Source organism: Bos indicus x Bos taurus, chromosome 4 (assembly GCF_003369695.1).
Source record: "Bos indicus x Bos taurus breed Angus x Brahman F1 hybrid chromosome 4, Bos_hybrid_MaternalHap_v2.0, whole genome shotgun sequence".
NCBI classification, from domain to species: Eukaryota; Metazoa; Chordata; class Mammalia; order Artiodactyla; family Bovidae; genus Bos; species Bos indicus x Bos taurus.
Window position 1 is genome coordinate 25,806,009 of NC_040079.1, and position 18,526 is coordinate 25,824,534.

Here is an 18,526-nt window from a genome sequence, read left to right on the forward strand (position 1 = left end):
TTCCCTCCTGGGGAAAAGTGAGTGACTGCAACACTTTAGGATCCAAGTTTACCCAAAGATAAGCTGTGGTCCCCAACAGCTTATATCTAAAGTATCATCTGCTTCCTGCATCCCACTGCCCCCACCCCACCCCAGCCCTCCTCTATGCCCTGTTCCAGGTCCACAGTTCCAACATGGCATCTTTGGGAAAGGCTTATGGCACCACAAGAGGGCTCCCAGGGAAGAAATGTGGAAGTCTTAAAGAGCAGGAAGTCAACAACACTGATTGAAAAGACAAGAAAAGGGGTGAATTCTTTCCTCAAATCCAAGTCCAGGATTTCCCAGGCCTCTTCTGGAGGCCATCCTGCTGTCACTGGGGGAACTTACAGCTAAATCTGTGAAGGAAAGATAGAACAATCTTCCCAGCGGTGACCGTAGAGGCAGGAGCGAGAAGGAGAGTTCCTTTTTTGAGGAACCACTGACAGGAAGCCTGAATTTGGAGACTGGGAGGCCGCCCCTAAACTCCCATGCCTCCCCCCACCCCAAACCCCAGCAATGGCTGACTAACCCCTGCCCCACCTTGTCCCTGGAAGGAAGAGGCTAAGGGAGCAGGAAGAAGGCAGGATTGAAACTCGGGCTGACGCTCAGGCTCTGCTCTTGGAAGCACTACCGTAAGGGGATGGGCTCTTCTCTCCCAAAAGGGATGTAGATGATGCAGCAGTTTGGGGGACATCTCCCCACTGAAGGACACACTGCAGCCTTGCGCCACTTGGCCAGCTCGCCCTCTCACCTCGCTGCCCCTCAGACTCCTTTCTGCAGCCCTGGAAGCTTTGTCCCCTTTGACTGGTAGGACACCACAAGCCGGCCCTGGAGGTCGTCAGAGTCTCGTCCACTCATGCCCTTTCTGAAGGAACTGACCGTCAGTCATCCTCCCAGGGAGCAGCTTGAGCTACAGAGGTTGGGGTGGCCTGACTGTGGTGGGAAGAAGTGGTGATGAGGAAGAGCTCGCTTCCTGAAGCACGAGAAGCAAATCCCAGAGAGGGAGCCTCAGGAGGTCAGCAAGGGCTTGAGGTGGGAATGGGGTGGCAGCTGGGTGGATGGTGCGGCTCCTGAGGCTGGGACTGGAGCTCCTCCCAGGCTGTAAAATATGACGTCAACCACCTAGGAAGAATCTAATCAGATACCTGCTGACACTGGCACTTTACAGGTCACTCTTTTTTTCTTCTTGGGCTAGGGTCTCATAACCTTTGGAGGGCAGTTTTTCTCATTTTAGAGAGGAGGAAAGCAAGGTCCAGAAGATCACATTCTAAATCTTTAAAGACTAAATCTTTGAGTCTAAATCGTGAAGACTCAAAGTCACGTTTGGTTTAAAGCTCATGTAACTAACCCCTGGGGCCTGGCCAGCTGGGTCCAGGTGCACCCAGGGCGTCAGAGCCCACTCAGCCGCTGGCTTGTCCTTTTCAGGGCAGGCTCTCCACAGGCGGAAATCACATGACCCAAGGCTCAGCACCACCCATGCCAGTAAAAAGACACTGAGTCTTCTTTTTTAATCCTTTAAGAGAAAGTATAGAGAATACTCTTATACTTACTACTCAGATTTGTCTTATACCTACAACTCAGCCCTGAGTTGGTGTTGAAAAAAAATTTAAGAAAAAAAATAATAGATAAACTGTAGTATATCCAGATAGAGGAGTATTATTCAGCACTTAAATGAGCCATCAAACTATGAAAAGACATGGAGGAAACCAACTGAACCAATCTGAAAAGGCTACATACTGCATTACCCCAACTATGACATTCTGGAAAAAGCAAAACCATGTAGACAGTGAAAATATCAGTGGTTGCCAGGGAATGAGGGGAGGGGAGGTGAATTGGTAATGCACAAAAGATTTTTAGGGCAGTGACATTATTTTGTATGATACTGTGATGATAGATACATGTAACATGTATCTGTCTCTTTTTTTTAATATGAAACACTTCACAAATTTGCATGTCATCCTTGAGCAGGGGCCATGCTAATATTCTCAGCATCATTCCAGTTTTAGTATATGTGCTGCTGAAGCAAGCACTGTAATATGTATCTTTAATTTTTAAAAAGTATTCTTTAATAAAATACATATATGTACAAGAGTGAACCCTAAGGAAAACTGAATTATGCCTGCTTGTGATGTGTCATTCTTTGCAACAAACGTACCCCTCTGGTGGGGGACGTTAGTAGTGGAAGAAGCTGTGGCTGTGTAGAGGCAGGGAGTATATGAAAAATCTCTGTACCTTTCTCTGTTTTGCTGTAAACCTTAAACTGCTCCAAAAAAAAGACAATCTTGTAAAAAACAAAAAGTACAGAAACGTTAAGGACAATAACACCTAAGTCTTGATGACACAAAGCCTCTACAGTGCCCCCATGGAAGTAGTTCTGTAGGTCAGTCATAACAACATACCACAAACCTGGTGACTTCAACAGAAATTGTCACATAGCTCTGGAGGCTACCAGTTCTGGATCAAGATTTGACAGGGTTCATACTTCTCTCCTAGCTCTGGTGGTTGGCTGGTAATCTTTGGTGTTCCTTAGCTTGCAGATATGGCACCCCACTCCAGTACTTTTGCCTAGAAAATCCCATGGATGGAGGAGCCTGGTAGGCTGTAGTCCATGGGGTCGCTAGAGTCGGACACGACTGAGCGACTTCACTTTCACTTTTCACTTTCATGCATTGGAGAAGGAAATGGCAGCCCACTCCAGTGTTCTTGCCTGGAGAATCCCAGGGACGGCGGAGCCTGGTGGGCTGCCGTCTATGGGGTCGCACAGAGTCGGACGCGACTGAAGTGACTTAGCAGCAGCAGCAGCAGCAGCTTGCAGATATATCACCTGTTTCTGCCTTCACATTCACATGCTGTTCTCTGTGTGTCCGTGTGTGTGTTCAAATTTCCCCTTTTTCTAAACATGCCAGTCATGCTGGATTAGGTAGGACCCATCCTAATGATTTCATTTTAATTTACCTCTGTAAAGACCCTATCACTGAATATGGTCACTTTCTGAGGTACTACAAGTTAGGACTGCAACATATCTTTTTTTGGGGGGGGACACGGTGCAACCCATAATGCCTGCTGAGGACACAGCCTTGCTCCAACATGTGGCAGCTGGTTGAGTGCTACGTTGCTATGGAGCCATTCAGACAGTGTTTATAACTAGCCCAGGCCAAGCAGATTTTATTCCATCTCAGAGTCTCACAGGTTATCTCACAAGCAGACTGCCACTCACACCTGCTCTCCCATTAGAGCAGCCTGTCAACCTGCAGCGTGGTGAGACACATTTTCCAGGTGTCACTGGACAGTTCTACACGTGGCAGGTCAGCCTGCATTCAACAAGCACAGACAAGTCTCCACCAGAGGGTCTCAGGGAACCTGGGCACTCTCAGAGCTTTTCTCTTTCCCATCTGTCTCTGTTGCACAGAAGCCATGCCAGACATTCCACCAGTGAGAATTTTCTCAAGATCTATTGCCCAAAACACACTTACTGTCTGACACAGTCGTTTTTATATCTTTTAGAGTCCCTTTTCGCACTGCTGACTCCAAGAAAGCTAATTAATTAGACACCACTATTAAATTGACACAGTGATTAATCTGATCATCCTTTTTATGAAATTACCTCTGAAATGCTAACTTCTCGTCTTCTGAAACTCACTGTGTAAATTACTCTGAAGATTACATTGTACCAGCTTTTGGCTCTGTAAATCTTAATAGCAGTTTTTTGTTTTTTGCCGAAAGCAATAAAAGCTGTCCCAAATTTATCAGGTTAATTAGGAAAGAGGTGGGCAGCAGGAAATTGAAGGTGACTCACACCGCAAGTGGGAGTTAGACTGATGGATTGTTAGAACCTTCTGTTGCTGGTTACCATCAGGGGACTTGGCATCAGTGAGTCAGTGAGCAGTACACAGGCAGCCTCATGAACCAGAGGGACGTGTGGAACCCACAGTTGCAGGTGTCAGGGCTCCAGCTCGAGAGAACTAGTGTTCTAAGAGTGATCCCTCCCCCCACTCTCCTCACCCCCTCCACTGCCTTTCTTGCATTTTCTCAGTGCACCTCCTGAGTCTCTTGGTGTCCCATTTGGACTCGAAGCCCACAGAGAGCTGCCTCATGGCTGCCCACCCTGAGCAGTCCCCAAAACTCCTAGGCCTGAGGAGGGAGCAGGAAGCACACCTTAGCTACTGCCCTCCACCATGCTTTACTCCACCCAGTGGGCAGGCTCCTGGACTCCAGGCTCCATCAACGCTGCCCCACAGAAGGAATTTTAAAGCCTGCAGAGGCTCTCAGGCCTGGTAGAAATAGCAGTGTCAATCTTCCTTTTTTTTTTTTTTAAGCTAGTTTTCCTTCTTTTTTGTAGTAAATCCTGAGCATCCCATGTGTGCTAACCCTAACCCTAACCAGGAGAGTGTTAGAGGTCACACTGCCAGTCCCTTCTCAGGCTGCATGCAAAACACCTTTTACTTGTTTTGAGAACAGCTGAAAGACAGAACACACTGAACCTGTATCGGGCTTCCCACTTCTTTGCCAGTGGCAAAGAATCCACCTGCCAATGCAGGAGACACAAGAGACACAGGTTCGATCCCTGGGTTGAGAAGAATCCCCTGGAGAAGGGAATGGCAACCCACTCCAGTATTCTTGCCTAGAGAATCCCATGGACAGAGGAGCTTGGCGGGCTACAGTCCATGGGGTCTCAAAGAGTTGGACACGACTGAGCACACTGAACCTGTGGCCTCATTTATCCATCCATCAGCCCATCCATCCATCCATCAGTGTATATTGAGCAACCTACTGCATGTAAGGTGCTGCTCTAGGCTCTTGGGGAAAACAGAACGAGAACATGGCAGAGATGATTCCTGCCAGTATCTGTATCCAGAGATGATACTGTTTTATAGAGAAGTTGGACAATAAGATAAATACTAAGTAAGATGGTGTTCCATGCTTTCGGATGAGGATAGGGACTACTAGTGTAGGTGGCAGTCTACAGTTTTAAATAGAAGAGTCAGGGAAGGCTGAGTTGCCTCACTAACCTCACCCTAGCCCTGGCTCTGCCTCATGGAGAAGATGACATTTGAATAAAGACCCGAAGGAGGTGCTAGGCTGAGCCATGCATAAACTGGAAGGAAGAGCCTTCCAAGCAGAGGGAACCTTCCAGTGCCAAGGCCCTGACACAGGAGCATGCCTGACTGGTCGAGGAACAGCGAGGAGGTGCTGTGGCTGGAAGAGGGTGGCAGGAGGTGCTGTGGCTCGAAGAGGGTGGCACGGGCCATGGAGAGAGCTGAGTAAACTTGCCACTCGGGTGTTTAAAGGAAGAAAGCATCTCTGTGTCTTGTTCCCGTGCTCCCCTGGGGTTCTGGCCTGCCCTGAAGGTGTCTATCCGCAGGCAGACCACAGCCCAGGCTGAGAAGGGTTTGGGCCGGAGAGCATGCGGAGGGGGCGGGCTCTGAAGCTCCGCTGCCGGATTCTCCACGGGCCTGAGGAAACTGAGGTTAGAGGGCCTCTCCCTGCGGCTCCCCCTGTAGTGTCACTAGGGCAGGCTTCGCCTCTGAGCAGGTTCCTTCTGCTTCACTGGGGCAGGAAGTTTACCACCTACAAGCTACCTCTGTCGGGGATTTTTCTCCCATTCCTGCGCACACAGGTGCGAGATAAAGTCCCAGGAGCTGCTGGGCCGACTCCTCCGGTGGAAGGCGAAGCGGTTAAGGATGCCCTCACATTCCACTCCTGAGGGCGGAACACGGTGAGGTCAACAGCTGGAGCGAGGCGCGGTGAAAGGCAGTCCCTGTCCTCTGGAGGGCTGAGGGGGGCACTCCTCTGTGACCCCCACACCCGAAGTCCTGTGTGGAAGTCAGCCTGTTGTTTCATTACCCTCACCCCTTCAACAAAAGGATGACTTTTCCAGTCATGACGCCACATTGAGGGGTCAAAGCCTTCCCGGGGTCTGAAGGAGGGACAGGAAGAGCCCAGGAAAGCTGAGAGGAGCATGGTAGGGAACGCAGTGTGCCCCCTAGCTCTCCCGCGCAGGCTGCTCGTTTCAGACAAACCCTGTCTTTGGGCCTGCGGCTCGGGATCACATCTGTGACTGCCCCTCTGCTGAGCTGCCCCACGGAAGGATTCTTCTGGAAAGGGATAGCGAAGTTTGAGTCCGGGGAGGCTGGGAGAGCTCTGGCAGCTGTTTTCTGCTCCCCTGGGTTTGAGGATGCGTGACAGCGCCATAACTGTGTGTGTCCCCTGCCCTCTGGCTTATCTGCCTCTTCCCCCCGAGAGGGCCCAACTCCTGCCTCTTCTCCTTCCCTCCTCCAGGCCCACACCACGTTCCAGAACAATCCCCCCCACCCCAACCGGGTGCGTGGTGGAGCCGGCCTTCCTCCCCGTGGCTTTTCTTGTGAGCCTTTCCTTCCCCCACAAGTCACGCTCACATACCCGAGAGCGCCATTATCGACGGCCCTCAGGGTTGCCATGGAAACAGAGCATTCCTCCCGCCTCCCCTCCTGTTTACCTTGGTAAGAGACTGCGGCAAAAACCAGCCTGCGGCGGAAGGGGAGGAAGGGCGGAGGGACGGGGAGAGGGAAGAGAGAAAGCCAGCCTGCTCTAAACCAGATCATTCCGGTTCAGAGTGGTCCCCACCCCCTCTCCCCCGCCTCTTTCCAATCCCGGGAGCCGCTCGGCTGGGCCTGGTGGTCTGCAGTGGGAAACTCTGGGCCCTCCGGTAGCGTTAGTGGAGAGGGTCCGAGGCTCTCCCCGGCCTCTGGTCAGAGCTAGACAGGTGTTCACTACACAGGGGCACCATGCTGAGGGTGGGAAGGGAGGAGGGTTGAAATCCAGCCCTGACCGGTGTGCCCTGGCCGGCCGGAAGCGTCCTCACCCTGCCTGGACCACTGCCATGACCTCCCAACAGAGTCCTACTTCCTCTCGCGCCCTCCCTGGGGCAGCCAGAAGCATCCTGATTTCTCCCTGCCTGAAAAGCGTCTCATTTGCTCTTAAATAAAAGTCAAACTGTTTGCCCAGCTCTTCTTGATCTGCCTCACCTGCCTCTCCTTTCTCGCATTCCGCACCTCTGCTTCCGGGTTCCCCTTGCTCCTTCCTTCTAGAAGACTCCAGGAGGTGGGTTTTGTCCGTGTCAGGTTCGTTATAACATTTGAAACGCTCTGGTCCGTTATAACAACATTCGCCCTCACTGGCGCTTTCTAGCTTCCTGCACATTCAGTGGGTTCCTACGTTTTTATCTAGCTTTTCTATGTAAAACGTAAAATAGTTCATATTTACATCAGCCCCATTCCACCCACCCCAGATGGGAGCTCCCTGAAGGCAGGGCCATATTCCCTGCTGCATGGCGCACCAGGAGGCGATTGCCGCCTCTAGGGGAGCTCCATTGGTTTCATTTCTACTGATGGGGAGAGCAGGGAATTGGCAGGGGAGCCACCCAGACAGTTCTTCAGGATGCCTGAGTTGAGCACCAGGCCACCTTTATTTTTTTGGCCTCAGCATTGGGTTGCAGCATCTTAATTCCCCAACTTGGGACTGAATCCGTACCCCCTGCATTGGAAGCTCGGAGTCTTAACCATTGGACCACCAGGGAAGTCCCCACCAGGCCATCTTGCTGCTGACAGAGAAACACTGCCCAGTGTGTGTGCAGCAGGCATCCCCAACCCTGCCCAATGGGGAAAAGCCAGGATGGCAGGGCGGCTGGAATCTCAGTCCTGGAGTGGAGGGGGCATGCGGGGTACCCTGCATCCTGAGGTGTAACTCCAGTGCCAGGGCTTCACCGCCCCAAACGGCCCACCCCCAGGAGGTGGGGGTGGGGGGAAAGGGTTCTCCAGATGGCCTTCCACTAGGATTTTCTTGGTCATGACCTGCTGTCTGCAGCCAGGCCCTGCCTGGTGGATGACAGTTCTTACAGAAAACCTCTCTGAACTGTAGGCAGGGCGCCCTTTCTCTGGGCTTTGCAGGTTTGGGTAACTCTCGTGGCAAATCACGTAAGTTGGCTTGTCTTGGTTTCACAGTCTGTGAAAGGAGGGTAAGATTTCTCCATCCTTTCAATCATCCAGTCATTTACAAGCAGACTTGGCCAGAAGGGACCCAGAGTTACAGTATCTTGAAGAACTAAATTGAAAGAGCTGCACAGGGTTCTGCATTATAAAGGAAAAAAAAAAAAAAAACCCAAAATCCAAGAACACACACTTAAGGAAACAGCAGCTCCCTCTGCAGCCCATCTTATCTCCCAAACTCTCTTACAGTTATTAGCTCTTTCGTCTGTTTTTTTCCTCCATTTCTTCTTTTTTAAAATTTATTTATTTAGGCTGTGCTGGGTCTTGGTTGCTGCTCAGGATTTTCTCTAGGTGTGGGGCATAGGGCTTCTCACTATAGTGGCTTTCTTCTGTGGAGCATGAACTCTAGAGTTCAAGGGCTTCAGCAGTTGTGGCTCCCCAGCTCTAGAGCACAAGCTTAGGAGTTGTGGTACATGGGCTTAGTGGCTTTGCAGCATGTAGGATCTTCCCATGGGATCGAACCCGTGTCTCCTGCATTGGCAGGCATATTCTTTACCACTGAGCCACCAGGGAAGCCCCGTTTCTTCTTTACATTTCTAATTAATATGCTTCCCTGGTTATTTTAGGTATTCTATGTATTTCCTTCCTGACATGGAAAATGAGGATTTATCTCTCTTCCAACACTCACTCTCTCTACTACCTCAGCTTCCTCTATTTAGTTTCTTTACTGGGTTATCTTTATAATTTTAATAAGTAAAGGTACTTCACCTTTATTTCTTATTCCATCATCTCTAGAGAGCAACCTAATAATGCTTATTATGTGCCGAACATCATTCTGAGCACTTTACACATATGTTTAAGCCACACGATAATATCAAGAGATGGGTTATAGTTATCAGCCCCATCTTAGGGAAAAGAAAACTAGGACTATTTTACTATTATCACTAGTGGTTTACCAAGAGGGACAGGAGATAAACGTGGGTGGCCAATCTGCCATCTGTGCACTCAGTTCTAACAGGGAAAGTTTTCGGAAGCATTCATTTTGGTCTTTGCTCTAGTTCCTTGTTGGGCCAATAAGTGTGACGGTGACAAGTAAGGTACAGAGGTCTCCTGGTCACCTCAGCCAGCACCAGGCAGTTAGCTTAGCTGTGGGACAGGGATTCCCAAATGTCACTGATCAGCTAAAATGCAATCAACTAAAGAGTTTGTTAAAGTAACTCACCTACAAAAACAATCTTTGAGATTTGGACCTAGGAATCTCTGTTTTTAACAGTCATGCCTCATGCTTAGAAACCAGTGGTTTTTCCCTTGAATCATACAGATGGTCGTGACTCTGTACGTAAAGATGCACGTTTTTCCTCTGAATTCCCTGTAGCTTCTCCAACCCTTCGAAAGTCTTGGTACATCCATATAAATTTGTCTAGCAGTGGTCTGGGGAATATATGGGACGAGACAGTAAAAGGGAATATGACTTGCGCCGCAGTCACTCCCTTGCTGATGTCCTGGAGGGAGCCGAGTTGTGTTGAGGGGACTACGTATGTCCAGGAGTTCCAGAACGGGAGCAGAGAGAAGGCACACACAGTGCCTGCGGGCATGAAAGGTGGAAGACACACAGATATTACAGAGAAAAGCTGTCCCTGTGGGTGGTAAAGGACATGGTGGCGGCAGGTGGGACTGATGCTTAGGTCATACAGGTGAGCTCACATTACCATCAGACAATCATATTACCATCAGACAATCAAGGTGGCCTTAGACCAAATAGATCTGGATAAGATTTATTGATCAGATTGTTTTAGAAAACCAACAGCAAAACACTGACAAGATACATAAATACAGATTGGACATTTTAGGGTAAATTCACTATATTTCCTACGCTTGTAGGAAACCAGGTAAGGTGGAAAAGCTGTCCTGATCATATGGCATGCACACCAGACTGCAAAAGGACTTCCACACTATTTAACAGGACTGTGGCAAATAGCTTTAAGGTAAGGCAAGCATCATGTGTGGCCTAAGCATACCCTGTACCAAGAGCCAAGCCCAGGCTCATTCTCAGAGACTGTTGAGTGGGGGTTCCCTTTTGTGCCCATGTCCTTCCACTGAAAGCCTCACTGGCAGGTGCCATTAGAGGGAGATGCCTGGCACTGTCCCTGCTCAGACTCTGTGTACAAGGAAGTGGCTTTAGAGAAAGTCAGTGTGTTTCTGATGCCTCCTTTGTATTCTAAATGTGCAACTAGTAAAACAGCAATTACTACAGCTTGGTGAAACTGCCTCTGACTCACCCTGTACAGTGACTAAGCAGGTCCTTTTCAAATCTTATAAAAAGTGAAGAAGAAAAAAGATAAAAACATTAAAATTATACTAAAAAGATGGTACCACTTTTTGAAGCACAATTTAAAACTTTTTTTCTTAACACCAGATGAGGGAAGAAGTCACTTTCCACCGAATCTAATGACCTTAGAAGGGAAACACCACTGCTGGGCATGAGCTGGTGGCGACGCACAGAGGTCATGGAACTCTACCAAACCTACCTCAGGCCCTGCCAAGGCCCTGGAGCCCCAAGGCATTTGGGGAACTTAAGCAATTGAAGCCAATGGTGACTGGTTTTGGAAGCTTATGATCTCAGGACCATAAACCCTCATCCATCCTGGAGCTCAATGCTAGAACAATGAAGAAGAAGGAAAATGGCTTATTGTACTACATGAGAGTGCTGGCAGGTAGACAATTCAATAACCTATACAGCCTTCTAAACATCTGTAAGACACATAAAAACAAACTGGTTTTAGAGAATTAAGACCAACATAGTCTTAAAGGATAATTTAACCTTTCCTACAAGCCAAGCTGTACGGCTGGAAAAGGTATCTCCTAAGGAAAATGAAGGTTCCTTCAAGAACAGTGGAAAAGCAAGTGTTTGCAAAGAGAGCCAAAGAAATGTATTCAAATGATGGGATTTCTTGTGCATCATACACAGCTTTTTCTTCTAATATGTGCGAAGAGTTCTTTGGTGGTTATAGGAGAGACAGCCTAGAACTCAGGGCAGGAGACTATGCCAAAACAGAAGAGCAAAGAGTGATATCTAAACTCAGCATTAACAGCTGTCATCTTGTTGACCAATTACAGCTAACTGAGCTGTTTTCATGTTCGCTGGTTTCTAGCCCCTCCAGGATTCCTGCTTTTCCATTTCTAACTATGCATTAGCCCCACTCCACTGAAAATGAGGTACTTGTGGGAAAGGGGTAGGGAGAAGGAAGAACTATAAATCAATCGTTTGATAGGAAAGTTGAAACACTGATTATCTATGGATTGCAATTATCTGTGCTTTAATCTGGTTACTCTGGGTAACCAAAGGTCACTGTTAATATACCTTTTGCTTAGAAATGTTAATGTTTATTATTATATTTTAAAATTAGCTATATATTGGACATGAATAGTTTAGAGCAAATTTTTATATCATGTTCCAGGGCCCTGAAAAAAAGAAGATTCTGCCAGTAGAAAGGGTTTCAGTTTGGCCCCTGAAAAACAGTTAAAATTTCAATCTATTCTATATTGGTTTATAGATTTTCCAGAATATGGAAAATACTTTATTAAATGAAGAAAGTCATCATTTTCTTCAGGTAATAAAGTATTACATTCACAGATAAATTAGTATATACATGGGAGAACTGATAGTATTAAATATTAGGTTTTAATTCTCCATTTTAAAAACTTCTTACAGGTAGACTTCCTTGTTCCTGGGCAAAGAAATTTAAGAAGATATGCAAACATGAGATTGAGTACAAAGATGACTGGGGAAAAGTCTCAGTGCTAATAAGCCCAAGAAACAATAAATCTCTAATAGTTGGAGTAAGGAGACACTGGACTTGAAATCCAGGTTTGCCAAGAGTTGGCCTAAGTCAGCCAATTACATCTCAAATTTCTGGTATAATTTTAACTCTAATGTAGTGAGCTGGCTTCCCCAAGACAGATACAAAAAAGTAGTCTACCTGCTTTACAGTCACACCCTATATATAATCTGTATATATCCATATGTGTTTCTATATATTGCACTTAAACTTATAGGACTGCAGTAAGATGGCTGGGAGTACCTCAAAGAGGCAGAGAAGCAGCAGGCATAAACTTTTCTAAATCAAGTAACAGTGTCAGGCATTCAGAGTGCTGGTTATGGATATACTAAATGCCTGGTGATCCCCTATATAAAACTCTAGTCATCTACATTTAAGTCATCATACACACAGTTGCATTTGGCATCCAGAACATGTGCACCTGTGTGGTTCTATAGCACTCAGAGCTGATCATACTACATCATTTTCACTAGTGTTATATTAAAAGAAGACACTTTAGACCAAGAGTATGTACTTTTATGAAAATGTCACACACAAGGTCTTGGATGTCAGGCCTCCGAAGTCCATGTCAAAGAAGACTATCTTCAGAAGGCTTTAAAAAGGAGGCTAGCAAGTGTGGATTGAATCCGTCTCTCTTTTAGCTCTCTGGTGTCGCAAAAGTAGAGACCTGCTTATACCCCAAGACAATGGAAGGATAAGCACAGAGGCTGAGCATTCAGTCTTTGTGCCCTATGAAACCATGACAAAGATCTTTCTGCCACCCTGAGTAGTATGACTTATTTATGGATAGTCCCCCCCGCCTCACCCCAAACATCCAGAGACTAGACTGGAGTCATGCAGCAAAGCTTTGTTTTGAACTAACAGAGCTGCTCAGACTGACTTGGTCTGGAGAGAGCTCCTCACAGGAACAAGCCTAGCAGTCGGTGGTAAGAGGTTAAAAGGCCAGACTGGTCATGGCAATGTGGGGGTGAGGCCTCCGGAGGAATTGCTCCTTTCCTCCTCTCCCCTACTCCATCATCCCCACAAAGGACCCAAACTCACAGATGAAAGATGATAAGACCCTTCAGAACACAGGCTCCATGAACTCAATCCCACATGGTTGGGAGGTTATAATAAGGCCTGGAAATTAGGAGTCCAAGTCCAGAGGCCAAACAAAACCAGATAGTAACTTTTCAGCTACAACTCAAAGGTGATTTTACATCCACACATGAGCCTAAGAGATTCCCTTCTGAGATGAAGGAAAACAAGAATAATCTTAAAAGTTAAGTGAAAAAGAGGCACTTAAAGGAAAAATATGTCCCCAGTCTGTCTGAGTCTCCTGTTGTGATGTCACCAACGGGATGATCAGCACTGTCCCCGCCTGCACACCTTTAGCACCTTTCATACACGTAAGGACCTTCAACTGCTCGTGTCTCAGTAGGTCACTGATGGCCAAGCAAGTGAAAATTTAAGTCATTTCTGTTTTAAAATTAAAATACAATATAAAACAAACCAGAACTAAAACTTCACACCAAAGAAGTGAATGATTCTCAGTTTCTTTTCTTCCGCATGCTAGTTTTTAAAATGATTCTTAATTCTTCAGGAAGAATGACTTGTGGCTTTTCCCCAAGACCTTTTATCCAATTACTAGGCAATTACAGCACCATGCACATTAAAGCAGACAGAAAACGAGGCAAAAAGCTAAGAGAAAAATCAAGGGCCAATTGGCTTTCTAGAGATAAAACCCATTGCCTGAGAATATGGTAGGTGCATGGCCCAGAGTGAAAAAAGAAGCATTCTAAAAGGAAATGGCCAGCATGACAGCCAAAGCTCACAGCCCAAGAGCAGAAGCCCTTCCTGCCCTGCTCTTCTCTGGCCTCTCACGAACTTTATGTCCCACGGCATGAATGCCACACCTGTTTAGGGTCTGCAGTTCCCTATGATGGAGTCAAAGATACCTGAAACCATTAACAGGCATAGGAGAATTTAAAAACTTCCCAGAATGAAGAACTTTGACCACCATAAGTTTCTTGATTTGAAATGTTCTCATGCCATAATTTCTAAGAACAACAACAAACAGCACAACCACCACACACGATGAAGTCTTTAGACAAGTCAACTCTAACCACTGCTGGCACCAGAAGGATGAGAAAAGAAATCACTGATTGAGAGTTGTTGAGCTGCTTAATTTCCTCTTAAGCAAGTTAAAAGATAGGTTATGAGCTGCTTAACTATCCTCTAAAGTAAGTTAAAGGATAGGTTTGGGTATCTAGGCTGAAAGATACCAACCACTGCTGCTATTAGATCCAGCTACTCAATTAGATGTACCTTTGAAAACAGCAAGTTAAACATTGAGCTTTCCCTATAATCTGCAGGATTCTCAAGGTTAGCCTTCTTGTTCTATCCCCAATGCTACTTCTCGTTGTTGCTGGATTTCCTTTTTGTAATTTTTGTTTTTATTGACAATGTTGCTTAATTTATAGAGCAATGCCTGACATGGCCATATGTTGAGAGTCCCTTTAACATTTTCTTTATCTTATCTTGATTCATTTAACGTTATGAAGGTACTTTCAGACTCTCCCTCAACTTCCATCAGGGAAGAGGGAGTATGTGAGTATGTGTGTGTACTGGGGCAGAAGGGAGAGAAGCAAAGAAAAAAGCACAAGGGAAAGTGAGATTCCATAAACTTAAAACAATTTACAGAAAGGCATCTGATGTATTTTCTGAATAAGGCCTTGATCAGGGTAACCAATTCTCTCTGTAGCACATTCTACACTGCCCATAAATAAAGGAGTCTCTTTAAATTAACATTTCCAGTATCAATGAACAGTCCAGTAATCCTCATTTCAAGCGCTCGATGAGTCCCTGTGTGAGTCCAAGGTGCAGAAGCTGTGTTCGGGAAAGGTTTGCTAGGTTGGGGAAGGCCGCAAGCAGCTTCTCCCACGCCAGTTCCAGCAGGCTAGGAACCACCAGCCAGATCTTAAACAATGACCCAGTCCGTTTATTTTCGTGGATGTTCACCACTCCTCCATGAATGTACATGCAACCAGCCTATGAACAAATGGCAGTCAAAAGAGGATAAATAACAGATACTTAAGCTGAAGATTCAGCAAAAAAAATTCATGGCAGGCTGAACTGAATGAAATGAAATCAAAAATTTCTCACTGATCCCAACACAGTGCAGAGATCAAGAAAGATTTAATAATGAATGAGTTACTAAGGGAAAAACTAGAGATTACTTTTACTTCAACAACTTTGACATCGTTAAACTAAGATTATATTAAGTACCCATCATGCCAAAGATAAGAATACAGAGTTTAAAATAAAGCTCTTAGCATTCAAGAAGCTAGTAGAATCTTCAATAACACAGCATTTTGGGGGTAAAATTATTCTGCCCTCCCAGGAAACATCTTTGATATCACTGTCAGGGCCTGAATACCACATGCAGCATTTCTTTTACATTTTATGCAGCTCTTTTAAGCTTGTATATGATGGATTTTCTCCCTTTTTCTCAGAGGAAGAGCTAGCTTTGGAAGAAAGGTTTTAAAAACACATTCTTAATCCAAGCTTTGCTAATATCAGACATCTTTTTTTCTTGCTCTATCCCTAAAAGTATTTCCTTATCATCTGCAACTACATAAAGAAGATAAGAAAATGAAAACTTACTGGTGTAACAGCTGCACAGTGAAAATAAACTGGCTCCGGCATGGTAGCTGGGAGCTTAACCCATTGAAAAGTCTGCAGATTCAGCTTCCAGATATCTCCCAGGATCACTTCTCCATTATAGCCCCCGCAAATAAACACATCTATCAGTGGAAGAGAAAACCAAAATCAGGCAAAGGAAAAGAGCCACGGTGACAGCATGTCCTGTCGTAGCTCTCATGGCTAGATGACATGGGGCCAGTCCAGTTTCCATACCATAGGGGACTTCAGCTGGTGGGCTGCTCATTCTGCTGCCTTGTCCCTCACTAGAGTCTGAACTCAGTGTTTGGATTTTTTCTAGGGCTAAGGATGCAAGCCTCTGAGGAGGCTTCATGTCCAGGTTCTTAAATTCAAACATCTTCAGGTACCAGGGATAGGAAGTCAATGAGCAAGAAGGTTCAGGGAAAATAGATAAGCCAGGTAACAAACAGGAGTGCACTTGCTCTAACGGGGAAGACGGTGATGCAGCTCCAGCTGATGGAGCTACGCAGGACTTAAGGTCAGCAATAGCCAGACCTTCCAATTTTGTAACAGAAGTTGGAAATTCAGATTGATTTTTTTTGAAAAATGAAACTTTTTGGTTTTTAAGTATTGGCCACTAATTCAAAAACTGTAATACATGAGCCAAACAAAACACAACTGCAGGCCACCAGTTTGCAAACCCTTCTTTTAAATAATGTCCCTAAAAGGACAGACATTTATCTGCCCATAGAGACAAACATTCTCTATGTAGACAACTAGCCTGCAATGTTCAGTTCGGGGCACAGAGGTTTTTCCAAGCTTTCTTCAGCCCAAAGAGAACAGTCTGAAGCCCAAATTGATCTGTGCTAGTTATTAATGTCAGGAAAAAACCTTCCCAAAATCAAAGTTTTTTTTTTTTTAATCGCTGTTATTTTTCTGTTTGTTTTTGTAAAATCAGTTATAACCAAGTATACAACATGTACCAAAGGCTATCAAACTGAATGCTCAGAACTACAGCTGAGTGCAGCTTGTATGGTGCCTGGAGTCAAAGAACCAAATGAACCCTTGTCTTAACTCAGGTCTAGATCAAGTTTAAGCCAATACCTAATTAAACTACAAAATACACTAGAAACATTTTTGGCTCGGATTCAAAAAAAAGTATGGTTCCATTTTTAGAGACGCAAAGCTGAACAATGCCACTATCTATAAATCTTGCCCAAAGAGCAAAAGCGTAATAAAAAGCACCTCTGTTCTAGAGATGGCAGCATAATCCTAGTAAAATCTGAACTAAGCTGCTAAAAGGATATAGGCTATCAAACTCGTTTATACACACCTTCTTCCTCTCCAAAACTTTAAGGCAGTATATCCAACTATAAAATAAACTGTAAATTAAAAGACAGGAAGGTTGTCCAAAGAGGAGTCATTTATCATACTTAGATAAAGGAGCTGCAGCTGCTTTCTGAAGCCATACAATGCCTGTGTTGTAATACGGCCAGAGAATGAGCTAAGAGTTCTATTTGGCATCAGATGGAGAACAGAATAAACTTTATGAAATAACACTCTGAAGGAGTTATTACAATGTTAATACAATGTCTACCAAGGTCTCTATTGTATGTCAGGATTATTAGTGTTACCCATAATAACCACAGACATCTGTTAAGGTACAGTGCTGAAAGATTAGGTGGTATAGTAAAAGCTTACTTATCGCTTATTTTTGAGTTCTCTGATAAGAAGGAACCCAAGCACATTAGTTTATTTTATGAAAATTCCTGAGAGAAGCATAACTTTATGGATTTCCCTTTAAGTATAAACTACAAGAAATAGACTCTCCCCAAAGGTATGCTATGACTCTTTTAGGGTGATCATTAAGAAATAAGATATTCTCAGAATATACAGTTACAAAAATGGAAACAGCATGCTATTTGAAATCCTTACCATTTTTTATCTGAACACAACTGTGACATCTCCGGGCTGCAGGAAAACCTGCCAAACATATAAACATGGAAATTCCATTATTCATAAGATACAGCAAAAGACAAACTATGAATAAGTTATTTAAAACAACCCCTTTGTTGCATTAAGCAAACACTGACTAGTCCTTCCAACCCTCCCTTATTTCACACTCAAATAAAGCCATCAGAAGTTCCATCATAATGATATAATGTTAAGATGTCAGCAAAATAAAGTGAGGTGGCAGTGGGCAAGGGTTACCAGTGGCTCTCCCAAGCCCTTTTACCTACAAAGAGACAGGTACATCTTGATTTAAGTGCCTACTTCTTATCCTACCCAGATTTCCCTCTGCCACAGAATTCAGCAATCCCCATTAAAAGTCTTTGCTCAGCTGCTGAGGAAGAATAATTGGGCTAAGGAATATAAGTAATTTCTTTCTTTCTTTTTCCTAGTTCCCCAACCAGGGATCAAACTCGTGTCCCCTGCAGTGAAAACACAAGTCTTAACCACTGAACCGCCAGGGAAGTCCCATAAGTAATCTCTAATACCAGTTCAACAGATATTTTTCTTGTCATATAATGCAATAAAATCACTTTTTCACTTTCAGAACCAACTATAAAGTACATTTATTAAAGATAAATGAATCAATATTTTAAATTTACCTATTTTTTCATGGGGTTTTGTTGCAATTTCCTCCCATGCATTTGTTTCAAGGTTGTATGCATGAATCTTGGAGACAGAAAATAAGAAGACACACAAATAACTTTAGTTAGCCCAAAAACTGGATTTTTCACAACAGCCTGTACAAACATATTCCTGGTTGAAAATGCTTCTTCTCCTTTGCTATTCTCTGATCTTTCCTAATTCTAATATAAAGCAAAACATTAAGTGAAGCAGTTGAAAGTTAAGCACATACATAATTTTATTATTTTTAAGTCATAGAAAAAAATGAGGAAAAAAGTTGGAATTCTGCTGCTTCCACATTTTCTGTGATAAACATATATAATTTTTATAACAGAAAAAAGCAACTGTTTGTAAGTAAATATGAGAATGCAGTTTTGACAAAACTTGGAAAGGACCATTAAGATTCCAAAGCAGACCAGGAGCTCTGAG

General features: G+C 44.8%; 1 protein-coding gene and 1 non-coding gene across 6 annotated transcripts in view; both read right to left on the minus strand.

Annotated features, from left to right (window-relative positions):
- The window catches only part of KLHDC10 (kelch domain containing 10), a 97,079-nt gene that overhangs the window by 22,025 nt on the left and 56,528 nt on the right, over positions 1–18,526 (minus strand). For 3 of the 5 annotated variants that reach the window (XM_027538999.1, XM_027539001.1, XM_027539002.1), the window contains 4 exons: positions 18,076–18,142; positions 17,399–17,446; positions 15,467–15,606; positions 9,742–14,851 (listed from right to left, as the gene is read on the minus strand). In XM_027538999.1, coding sequence (XP_027394800.1) covers positions 14,642–14,851; positions 15,467–15,606; positions 17,399–17,446; positions 18,076–18,142 — 465 coding nt within the window. In that variant the 3' untranslated portion in view covers positions 9,742–14,641. Of the gene's footprint in view, positions 1–9,741; positions 14,852–15,466; positions 15,607–17,398; positions 17,447–18,075; positions 18,143–18,526 lie in introns of those variants that run through there. The other 2 variants (XM_027539000.1, XM_027539003.1) reach the window with 1 other exon arrangement.
- On the minus strand, positions 1,942–2,048 carry LOC113891970. The gene has a single exon (XR_003510942.1). It is a non-coding gene; the product is annotated as a U6 spliceosomal RNA (small nuclear RNA).